The sequence below is a fragment of the Genypterus blacodes genome, unplaced genomic scaffold (genome assembly GCF_046128005.1).
Source record: "Genypterus blacodes isolate CSIRO-AG114 ecotype Tasmania unplaced genomic scaffold, CSIRO-AGI_Gbla_v1 ptg000056l_1, whole genome shotgun sequence".
NCBI lineage: Eukaryota > Metazoa > Chordata > Actinopteri > Ophidiiformes > Ophidiidae > Genypterus > Genypterus blacodes.
This window is the reverse complement of record NW_027466868.1, coordinates 2,273,141-2,284,679: the sequence shown is the minus strand read 5'-3', so window position 1 is coordinate 2,284,679 and position 11,539 is coordinate 2,273,141. Positions and strand designations below refer to the sequence as shown.

General features: G+C 47.0%; 1 protein-coding gene across 1 annotated transcript; it reads right to left on the bottom strand.

The window, feature by feature from the left end:
• Positions 1–1,238: 1,238 nt before the first annotated feature.
• adamts1 (ADAM metallopeptidase with thrombospondin type 1 motif, 1) lies at positions 1,239–7,914 on the bottom strand. The gene is made up of 8 exons (XM_076152483.1): positions 6,831–7,914; positions 5,111–5,451; positions 4,894–5,026; positions 4,337–4,794; positions 4,058–4,244; positions 3,794–3,972; positions 3,338–3,513; positions 1,239–3,201 (listed from the first exon to the last, which is right to left on the bottom strand). Exons 1-8 carry the CDS (start codon positions 7,471–7,473, stop codon positions 2,463–2,465), a joined length of 2,856 nt encoding a protein of 951 aa, XP_076008598.1. The 5' UTR covers positions 7,474–7,914; the 3' UTR covers positions 1,239–2,462.
• Positions 7,915–11,539: the final 3,625 nt, after the last annotated feature.

The window sequence follows — 11,539 nt, the reverse complement described above, 5'->3', positions numbered from 1 at the left end:
ATTTGAGAACCACTGCCTGAAGATTTGGAAGATTTAACAGAGTGCACTTTGCTTTCAGTGAGATATGGTGGACAAACACTTCCATCTACCGGCCTAAATCTGAATTACAATTTAGATTACAATTTAGATTCATACCATGTCTGAACAGGACATAATGCTATTCTATTAGTGATTGGACGCTACAAAGGATAACGCAACTATTATAGACTATGACCTTAAATCTACAGACTAATATGTCAGGATATGAGTTCATGCTTGCTCACTGGGAATGTAGAGAAAACATGTCAACTACACTTAGTGGATAAAACACAATTTACACCCACTACATACTACTGCCAATGTGAACTGCCGTCATACCACCAGCAGGGGCGCTAATCAGCTAGACCGCACTGGGTCTCCGCAGCCTCAGAAAGCAGCAAAAACGTTTAATAAAGCTGCCAATAGTCTCTCGGTGTCCACCTTACTTCCAGCCAAAGCTACAGCGACGGAGTCCGTGTCTCCTTCCCCCGGCTCCGTCTCCTTCCCCCGGCTCCGTGTCTCCTATGCTCTAATCACATACACCAAGTTTATGTACAGTTGCGTTTAGGTGCGACTCGGTAATATCACTACTTATGTGTCATTTTAGCTATAAAAGGTACCATGGCAGCTTTAAGTGTGATAATAACTTTTTGTGTACACCAACCTTTTTTCCACTTAGTTCCGTGTCTCAGTCCGCTTGGAAGACTTTAAGCCCAGGTTGAGTGTGTAGTCCAGTATGTGCTCGCAAAGCTAGAGTCCAGTGATGGAAAGTCGGAGGTTTGAAAGGTCTTCTCTGTGACAGTGACGCCTGAAAACTAAACAAAACGCGCAAAAACTGAAGAGTCTACCTGCGGCGCCATCTTGTACTTTAAGGACCGTCGGAAATCCTGGCTCCTGGCCTTCATGATTATTTTTTCTTCAAATGTAAACATGCCTCTCAAGACCACCGGCAAGTTGTGAAGTTCACATGCGTGACAAATGATAAACATAGAAAATAACATCTTCAAAATCTTCTAATTCAAAAACGCAAATTTGTTTTTTGGAAAGATACTTTCTTCCATCCTAATCACAGTTCCATTCTTGGCCACCAGAGACCAAAAAAATTAGAAATAACCACTCTCATCTGAAAGTATAGCAAATTTTCCAAATTCATATAAAAACTCCAATATTCATATGGACAAATCAATAATAAGACAACACAGGAGACATGAGCTGCACAGGTCAATGTGATACTTTATTCATGAATCTAGGTCCATATATATATATAACACTGTATAAATACTCTATATATTCTACTTCCTTCTGTGGTCTCAATAACAAATAACAAATAAAAAATAATATTTAAAAAAAGCCACATGATTATATTTAACAGGCTGTACAAAAATAAATAATGTTTGGATATTCTGTACAAAAGGGAAAAAATCTTGATAAAAAAACAAACAAACATGCCTTCGCGGAAGGCAGGAGAGACTTACTTATGAAGTAGTAGCAGGAGACAAGTCCCTCTCTGGATCTCCACACACACACTCACACACCCCCCCACACACACACTCCTCTTTGGTCTTTTAACTTTCCCTCTCGGAAGGCTTAGACGAGGGTGACATATGGCTACAGGAAAATGAGGCATTTAGTGACATCTGGCTGCTATAATGTGCCGCTGAATTGTTGCAGGCTCGCGATAAATATAAAGATGGACCGGCAACTTTGAACATAAAACTATGCAATATCTATCTATTTTCCATACCTGATGGGATGAGCACATGTTAATACTCTTTCATCTGTTTCTTTATATAATCTGCAAAAACCTCCCACACCCCTCCCATATGTGTCGGTCCAGCCCAGCTTGGACAAACAACATTTACATGCACTTAAGATTAAACACACACACGCAGACTCAAACACACACTCACACAAGCATGACATTGGCACGGTAAGCAGCATGCTCTTCTTAAAGGGAATCAGGAATGTCTGTAATTTCTTCCCCTTGACAGGAGGCACAGAGTGCCGCCACTGTGCTTACAAAGCCACGCAGGCAGGACGCCGCACGCAGTCTGTATGTCTGCAGTGAGGTGGCAGTGCCAGAACGGACCAACATCACCAACGAACCCACAGTCTCAGTCTTTATGCCATATATACCCATTCAAATGTGGGGATTGTTCGCAGATTTTGCCATAGGTGAGCCTCGGGGTAGTTCGTGTGATCAGTCAATTGAATTACCAGATTCAGAAATGTTCTTTGCCTCAAAAATATTCACAAACTTGCCCCTGGCTCACCTACAAAAAAGAAATCTGGTAAACTGTTAGACCAGTTGGGAAGCATGGAAACCTGCAGGACTCTGAGTCTGGATGTAAACATTCACAGGCTTCTTTGACTGTCTGTGGTAAATCAAAGGCACAGATCAGTTTGTAGTTTGATCTTCTATGTTGAAGAATGTGGAAAGGTCCTTAGCAGGCCCCCTGATTGCACAATTCCAGCAGGGGTCGAGGCCGATCTTTGGAGTCGCAGCTGTCATGGGTTAGTGTGCGTCCTTCGTGGCCAATGCAGCGTAGTTGGCGTTTGCGGAAGCCTCGGCCGCAGGTCTTGGAGCAGGCTGACCATTCACCGAGCAGCCATGAGGGACATGTTTGGGAGGCACAGGACCGTGAGGCCAAGGGCCGAAGTTCCTCAGGGCAATCCCTGGATGGGCGGCCCAGAGAGTCCAGACACACCACCTCTCTCTGCTGTGAACCTCCACCACAGCTCTGGGAACATGGACCCCACTCCCTGAGGGTCCACTCAGCCCCACCCACCTCACGGATGGCGTTGATGGACTGACGGCGGCTTCCGTTGTTGGAGCCTGAAGCAGCATTGTTGGGCCTGGGGGTGAAGTAGCTGTACTTGACCCGGGGCCTGGGGGCCTCCCCTACAGACAGCACCTGGATGGTGATGGACTCAGAGAGTGGAGAGAAGCTCCTGATACGCTCCAGGGTAGCAGAGGAGCCACTGTACCGCAACAGCGCCCCTTGCAGGGTGATGTCTGTCTCCATGGTCATCAGCTTGTAATCTCCATTGAGCAGATAGGTGCCATCCTGGCGACGCACGGCAAGGTAGCTGTTATCATGACGACCGTTGCCAGGAGCACGCTGCTTGACATCCAGGTGTGTGGCACCAGCAGGGATCGTAACAACATCCTGGTATCCGGGTCTGGAATGCAAAGATTTCATGGTCAAATTTAGAATCACTGCACAGGAAATGAGACATGAACACGTTTCCTGTTTCTACTGTTACATTTCCTGTTTCTACTGTAACAGTTCATTCAAAAGACATGAAGGATGTTTACCTGGCACGTTCCAGAGAGCCGGACACTTTCTTGCAGGTGGTTCCGTCTCCACCACACACACCACACTTATCAAAGCGCCGACTAGAGCTGATGACACGATCGCATCCAGCCTTGACACACTGCCCTTGAACACAAACGGAGGTGGAATCTGGGCTGCAGGGAGTGCCGTCAGCCACCTGGGGGCAGCAGAAGAACACAAATGGAACTTTAGGAAACTGTTACATAAGAGGATGAGTGTGCGTTCTGTTCTAAGAGGAAAAAGTTCAAGCTTTTTCTTCCACAAGGCACGAGGGCTGAGAGGAACTACAGTTACTGATGCTCCAGCTTGCAGGTCTGCACACGTAACGGAAACCCAAAGAGGTTTGTAACCACTCAAAGAGCAGTAGGATGATTCAGGTGGCTATAATGGTCTAGTGTGTACTTCTTCATGTAGTTCTCTCAAACCTGGAGTCTCACCTTAGACTTCAGGACAAAGAAGTATCCGGTCCCCTTGGCCCGGCACATCAGCTTGCAGCGATCTTTGGGTGACACTCCGGCATACTTGGGCACCCACTCGACTCCCTCTCCTGAACCGAACGTCACTTGGGCTGACATATCGTTGTGTGCCAGACACTGTTCTTCACGGAATGACAGGCCTGACAACAGAAAATAGGAGATTAACTGCTAATTCACCATCAACAAGTCTTGACTATGCTCAGTGTCATACCAAACACCTCTTACCATTGGTATCTGGGCAGACTTCGGTGTTACAGGAGCGGTACTGGATCCTCTTGCCCTCACAGTACTTGCCACCATTCTTAGGCAGGGGGTTGTCACAGGCACGGAAGGAATACTGCACCCCTCCCCCGCAGGTCCGAGAGCAGTCGCCCCAGAGCCCCCATGGTCCCCAACCGCCATTGACAGGAGTCTGAAAGGACACAGACCCATAAGGTTAACCACAACACATTGGTTGAATTGAGACCCCACATGTTGGTGTTACTGATTGGATGGAGTTCCTACCTGGTGTTTGGCCGCCTGGCTCTTGGTGAGACACTGTCCGGCCAGACAGTAGCTGTCGTGCCCGCATGGCGTCCCGTCAGCCCAGGGGAAGTTCTTGGTCTGGCACACCAGCAAGCCGTTGGAGGTGGTCACTGTGCACCACAGAGCCGAACACGTTGTGCTCAGGTCCGGGCAGTGCTGGGACTCATCGCCGAATGTCAACCGGCACTGATGGTCAGCGTCGTAGACCGACCCGGGCAGGGGCTGGGGGAGCGGCTGAGGCTTGACCGGCTTGTCCAACAGGCACTGACCATGGCCGTTGTCCAAGAAGGTGGTGACCATGAGGGCGGAGCAGGGGGACCATGGCTGCTGCTGGTCTAGGTTGGACAGGGTGGAGGCCATCATGTGGGATCCCCAGTGGGCACCGTTGACCCCAGAGCACAGCTGAGCGTCGTCATGAGGCATGTTGAGGACATGTCCTGGAGGAGACAGAGCCACAAGAGAACATTAGATTTCATGTTACGCTTTAAACTAATTTAGTTACGACACAACAGAACATTCATAAATTTTCTACTCACCCAGTTCATGAGCCACGGTAAACGCTGCTTGCAACCCATCATCCTCAATAATGGAGCAGCTTCTGTCAGGATCACACACTGTGCCGACGTCCGCCATGCCCAGGGTGTCGCAGGAGTGGGCGCCACACAGGTCCTACAGGTCACAATGGAGAGCAAAACGTGAGTAACAATGCTTCTGTCATTGCTTCATAAAAAATGTTTCTCCTCTCTTACTTACCGTCCTGGTGAAGAGCACAGCGGTGTCATAGTGCTCGGCGTGGCGGTCGCTTGCCGGGTTGTGCTGCCGTTGCCACTGGCAGAAGTTTCGGAGGGTCAGGGCGGCGTTGGATGAGACCTGGGGTCCTCGCTCTTCTTCATACACCACCAGAAGCTTCACCACCGCCAGACTGATGGAGTTGTGGATGCTGGGGTGGCGGTAAAGGCGAGATGCCACGGCCATGATGGTCAGCAGGTAAGGTTTGAGTCCGGCGCCGTGGAACTCGGCCATGGACTGGTCAGCCACCAGCATTATCTCCATATGACGAGGGGTGGAGACAAAACGCCGGGTCCTGTGGTGGTCTGAAGGTGGGAGAGAGGAAGCGGTAAGGCTTTAGTGATCAAACTCCATCTCGCCCACAACCCAGACAGAAGTTTAATCTTTGCTTTTTGATTCAATTTACAGGTTTGATTTGATTGGCTGTCAAAGTTTAGTGGGCGAGGCTTATTCTTTAAAAAGTGCTGCTCATGAATGAATTAGAGAAAGTAACCACACTTGGTGCACTCCAGCTTTATTCGACCTCATGGTGGCGCTGTGACTGTTCAATTTTGTTCTATGAAATAATTTTTATATTGTCTCCAGCAACCAGAATCTCACCCATTATCAGGCAGATATATACACACATTGGCCTCATGGTGGCGCTGTAACAAACACTTTGAACCATAGTGCCAGACGCTCTATTTTCTTCTGGAACTGTTTCCTTGTCTAATTTTTGCTTGCACTGCAATTTTGAGAAGTTTGTTTTTTATTCCGGTTTTTTTCCCTGGAACTTTCTACACGACGCCAAACCTTCACTTTACCGGCGTCCTGCGCCACAAAGAGCCGTTCTCTCTGAAGCACAGAGGCTCCACACACACAGATCTCCGGATGCGCCTGGAGGAGCCGTGACTCAGCGTCACACCACCGGCGGCTCCTCCTCCAAGGGCTCCGCATTCCTGACGTGACCTCTGCGGGAGAGCGAGAGCGCGCGACGGGAGCAAATCCCCGCTGAAGGAGGCGAAACGTCTTGACGGTGCGAGCTCGTACCAGGGGTGGGGAGAAGAGGGGAGGGGGGAGACGGAGTCCACGAGTCTCAGCACCGCCGGACACGAATCCCACCCCGCCTCTCTTCCCCTCCCTCCCACGGCCACTCCTCCTCCCCCTCCTCTTCCTCTCCCCTCCTCTCCCTCCTCCCCGGAGAAGCCCCCCCTCCCCTCCTCCTCTCTGCTGCGTAAACTGTCAGAAGGAGCCGAGTTGATGACGCACGCAAACTCCAGCTGACTGACTTCACTTTTTTTTTGGGTGAAATAATCAATCAATGAATCATATTGATCAAATGCAGCGTCACTCAGAGGATCTTTGTCCAAACAAGCTGTCAGGTTTAATGAGCTGAGAGACGAACAGGAGAATTCTGAAATCTGTGGAAAAAAGTTTTGACAACTTTTTTTCGACGTCTCTGCTGCCAAAAACGTGACCGTGTTAGTTCATTTAGTTTCTTCTCATCTTCTCTCGTTTTATCTCAAAGGTTTTACCCCCTAAACTGTTTTGCTGTTCACTTTGAACTTTGATATGTATGTATTTAAAAAAAAAATTATCCTGTCCTTTTTACTTTAGAAATAAATATACTTGTATCATTATTCTTAAAACCATTTATTTATACATTTATAGATAGTTTCCAGGTCCGGCCCTGCTGAGCTCTTACCTGTATGCTCTGACTCTGACTCTGACTCTGCAGCTCCCAGTCTGTCCTCCTCCTCCAGATTCTTTGGCACCCTCTCCTCGTCCTCGTTGACCCCGCACTTGGAGCTCCCCTCCTCCGCCAAAGGGGCCTGACTTCTTCTGCGAATGGCGTGGACATCCTCGTCCGTGGGCAGCGCGTCGCTGGCGTTCAGGGGCTGGATGAAGTACTGGACACCCCGCAGGTAGAATCCTCCCCGGAGTCCGTGGCACAGGTTGAGCGCGGCGGCAGAGAGCTCCTCTCCGTTCACCGTCCCGGAGTAGAAGCATCCCGGCTCGGCTCCGCTCTCAGGCTGCTGCGGCTGCGGCTGCTCGGACTCGGGACTCCCCACAACGTGAAACACAAAGCCCGGTGCCAGGAAGGTCTGGTCCGGCTCTAGGTGCAACAGAAGCTCCCTGCCAAATACGTCCAACCGGTACACCCTCATCTCCGCCTCCTTCTCCTTCTCCTCTGCCGAGAGAGTCCGCCGCGGTTCGGTTTCGCTTTCCGACCGGGCCGCCGGGTCCATTCTGAGCGGCACCACGGTGCTCTCCTCCCAGACGCTGCGCGCTGCGCCGACGCACAGAGCGGCAATCAGACCGAGCCAAACGCGTAAAAACCACATCATGTCACTGCGAAATCCCAGTGGAGAGATGATCTGAATATAAAGTGTCTACAAGGAAGAGAGTTAAATCCTTTAAGGGTTTTTTTTCTCCACTATTAGCTACAAACCCAAAGTCTTTAAACTTCCACAGAACTGGCCCCAAAATAACACACAAGGCTCATCAAAGTCTAACAGAGAAAAAAACAGGAAAAGGGCATCAAATCCAGTGCATTTGAAGTTATGTGCAGCTCTGACTTGTAAAAAAAAATTAAAATTAAAAGAATGAACTATTCATCAAATTGAAATCAAAGCTCAGATCTCAGCAGTAGAATCCAACAGGTTCCTGTCTCTCTGTCTCCAGCTGTCTCAGTCTCAGTGTCTCTGTGGCTCTTGGACTTCGGGGCAGGTCTGTGCTCTGCTGGTCCGTCTAGTGTACTGCTCTGCTTGTTGCCTTGCAGTCAGGGCAGAGCCGGTCCCTGCTTTATATCCCCCTGCCCCGGGACCACCCCTTTCCCGGGGAGCCTTTGATCTGAGAGGGGCCAAATCCTGCGCGCAACCAGAACGCAGCAGCGACCTGGACCGCTGTCAGAACAATCAATCATAGTGGAGCGCAGGATTGGACGCAAGAAAACGTTTTTTCCCCCTTCTTTCTCTGCTCGATCACAACACACACACACACACACACACACACACACATACACACACATACACACACACACACCTAAATATTATGGCGTGCGTATGTTTATGGTATGATGGCGCACATTATATCTAAATTTCTAAGTTTGGCAGTGGGGTTGATCGTCTAATTTAACGAAATGTGACTTATGGGTTCAAATTCCATAAATCAGGGTGACAGGCAGTAGGGGCTGATGTGGAGATGGCAGCAGGTCGGGGAATGGAACCATATCGCGCTGGCCGGGGCTCCCGGGAGCCGTACTCACTTCCTCCGTGCCAAGCCGGCTGTGGTGCGCCGTGGCCGGGTTCCTCACTTCTGCTCCCCGGGGAGAGGGAGCAGTGAGGGGCCGGCGAGGTCTTAAGGTGGATCGGGTCTCCTCCGCGCCGGGCTCTGCGCTCATACAGAGGGAAGCGGAGCCCCTGTCCGCGGACTCTCCCTCCCCGCCCGGCCGGGGCTGATCCTCATCTCTAACAGACAGCAGAAGTTTACGCAGGAGTTTCCTTCACTTATCTGGCAGAGCACGAACACATTATCATGGAGACATTAAACATAAAACACTCAACTCCCCCGCGCACTAAAATATCCATTCTGCACATATTCAAAGTGTTGAGTCACGTTTCAAACTATTGATTCGAATATATAGATAATATACAGCATATATCTGTAAATTTCCGTTCAAAGATTCTAATTTACTGCCAATGCACATAAGAGTTCTGATTTAAATATAAGCCAATATTATAATAACTAATAATGCTGCTCTATGGGTTATTTAGATAGATTTGACAGCAATAAATACATTAAACTGAACTCAGTCAAAGCAAGAAGTTCAACTGCGACACCAGCAAACATCCCTGATCAGTCTGTGAAGGGGCACAATTCACAAGTCCACCTTAAAAGCAACAGGCTAGAAAATACTAAAACTGCAACTCCATAAGTGTCCGTTAGGGGGCAGACGTGAGCCGTGAAAAATCCCCACATCACTGCGGTGATTTTCCAATGCAATCCCACAGTTGACCGAGAGATGGCAGCATTACATAACATTTGAAACCCAGTAAAAAGTCACGCAGGTGGGTTGCGGCCGCCAAGGGGCAACAAAGGTTCAACAATAAAATGGATCGTGAGAATCTATTTTAAGGGCTTGCTATTGTTATTGGCCGTTTCCAGCAAATTGGAGCTGTTTTGACGTTTGGGATTAATAAAAACAGAGTAAGTTACATTCTGTAAGCATGACCCGTTACCTTAAATGACTCAAAATGTAAAAACAAATATTTCCACTTATTTCTGCACAGCTGCAGCAATAAATGTCTGTCCTGGGACCGTTAATTGGAATGCATGAATGTAATATAATTGTAATTATTTTATAAAACATCTAAAACAATAATGATGGGAGGCAGTAGCTCAGTGGGTAGAGCTTCCGCTTGGGAACCAGAGGGAACCGGAGGGTCGCCGGTTCGAGCCCCTGCCGAGGTGCCCCTGAGCAAGGCACCGAACCCTCAATTGCTCCCCCCTCTGCGAAGGGTGGTAATGTAATGTAAGTCGCTTTGGATAAGAGCGTCTGCCAAATGATCGTAATGTAATGTAATGTAATGTAATGATGTCAGTGAGATTGCTATGGATTTTTACATTCAGTAAACCTAATTAAAATGTCCCAAGGGCTATAGAATAGTGAAATATTGCAACATTAATAGTGTAATATTGAATTTGTTGTACAACCTAAATCACACATTTCCCCCACTCTCTGATTCACTGATTGAAAATTAATCACCCTTTCATTGATGACTGGTAGGATGTATAGCTCTGCAATCTGGGATAGAAGATGAGCAGTATGTGTGCTGTGTGTAAATTATGATTATAATTAAGACCTCTTATGTTGGACACATATCTGCCCACACATTAACCATATGCACCTACACATATCTAAAGTATATGATTATGCACACTGCAATTAACATGTCATGAATCTGTACAATGTAAACTCCCTTAAATGTACAGATTATTTGCTCTATGTCCTTTTCCATTTCTTTTTAGGGTTGTTGCTGGTAGGGTTTCATGTTTACATACTTTACTTCCTCACTACATCAACCATTAATGTGCATTTCTCCAAACCATGAAGCTTTTACTCATATTATGTGGATAATAAGGATTTTGATGCACAGTGCTACAGACTAACTTCCTGTCAGGGCGCCATCTATAGTTGGTGCAGAGTTGCAGCAGCACCAAAGATTGACCAAAGCTCCTTATGTGGATTCTCGTGCAATTACAGCCTATGGAATTCTAAATTGTTTGTTTTCTTATCAGAAAGAGAACAGATAAAAAAAGTCTTTCCAAAATTTCTAAAAGTTTATTTGTCTCTTCTGACTTTTCAATGTCTTCTCCAGCATTTCCATCACTGTGTGAACTCCAATACAAACTCAAAATCAAGGAGACGGAAACCACACAGATGTTTAAATATATAGATTTTTATGTACATATATTCATGTGGAAGACTAGAAAAAGAAACACTATTTTCTTACAGAGGAATGATTCGGCACAGTCATACTCCTACGTTAAATAGTAATTTGATACAAAATTACTGTAATAAATAAAACTCACTTTTTTTTATTCACACATGCCAGTTGTACAAACAATAAATTACAATTTCAGTGCTGTGTTTCTGTCGTTCAAAGGTTTTCCTGCTGGAACAGTCGGAGAATGCTGTGTGTGTGTGTGTGTGTGTGTGTGTGTGTATGTAAAGAGATCTGACTTATTTGTAAGTGTGTATGTGATGTTTTAAGTGGTGTGTCTGTGTGTACATGTGTTTTTTCTGCTTTAATATGGCTGAATACTAACATATATGAGAGATCTAGTACTTTCTACAAAAATATGTTTACATTTTGCGATTCTTTTGGTAAATCTGAGCGGGGGGCGGGGGGGAGGGGTCACACGTGCGAGTGGTATGTTGATCTGCGTCTGTACAGGTGCCACATGGGCGCGGTGTGCGGCGGAGTTTACACAATCACAGGAAGTAGTATTTTCTTTTGAAATGCTGGACTGGCGTTACCACAGAGTACACAGCAACAAGCATATACTGTATATACGTATGTACAGCATTTACACCCTACACCTGATCTCAATGTAAAAGCACCCAAAAGTAAAGCGTACAAACCCGCATATCTCCACTTAAAGGGGACGCATCATCCAAAATTCCTAAGATGTCACGCTGAACATTTGGTTGTCGGACAGATTAGAGGACATTTTGTGTAAATCTGCTGATGCATATACAGCTCATTTAGATTCCCGTATGGATTCAATGAGGATTTCAGCAGATCAGATAAGTTTTGAAACTAAACTGATCTGCTGTCTAAATTACGCAATAAACATAAAGAGAAAACAACAAAAAGTAGAATACGTCCCCTTTTAACCCGCAACAGG

Bases quoted from the DNA above. Each gene is read 5' to 3' on its own strand.
- adamts1 (XM_076152483.1), bottom strand. From the start codon at position 7,473: ATGATGTGGTTTTTACGCGTTTGGCTCGGTCTGATTGCCGCTCTGTGC. The intron at 4,795-4,893 runs GTGAGTAGAAAA...TGTCTCCTCCAG, and splicing joins TACCGTGGCTCATGAACTGG to GACATGTCCTCAACATGCCT. The intron at 3,973-4,057 runs GTAAGAGGTGTT...TTCTGTTGTCAG, and splicing joins AGTCTGCCCAGATACCAATG to GCCTGTCATTCCGTGAAGAA.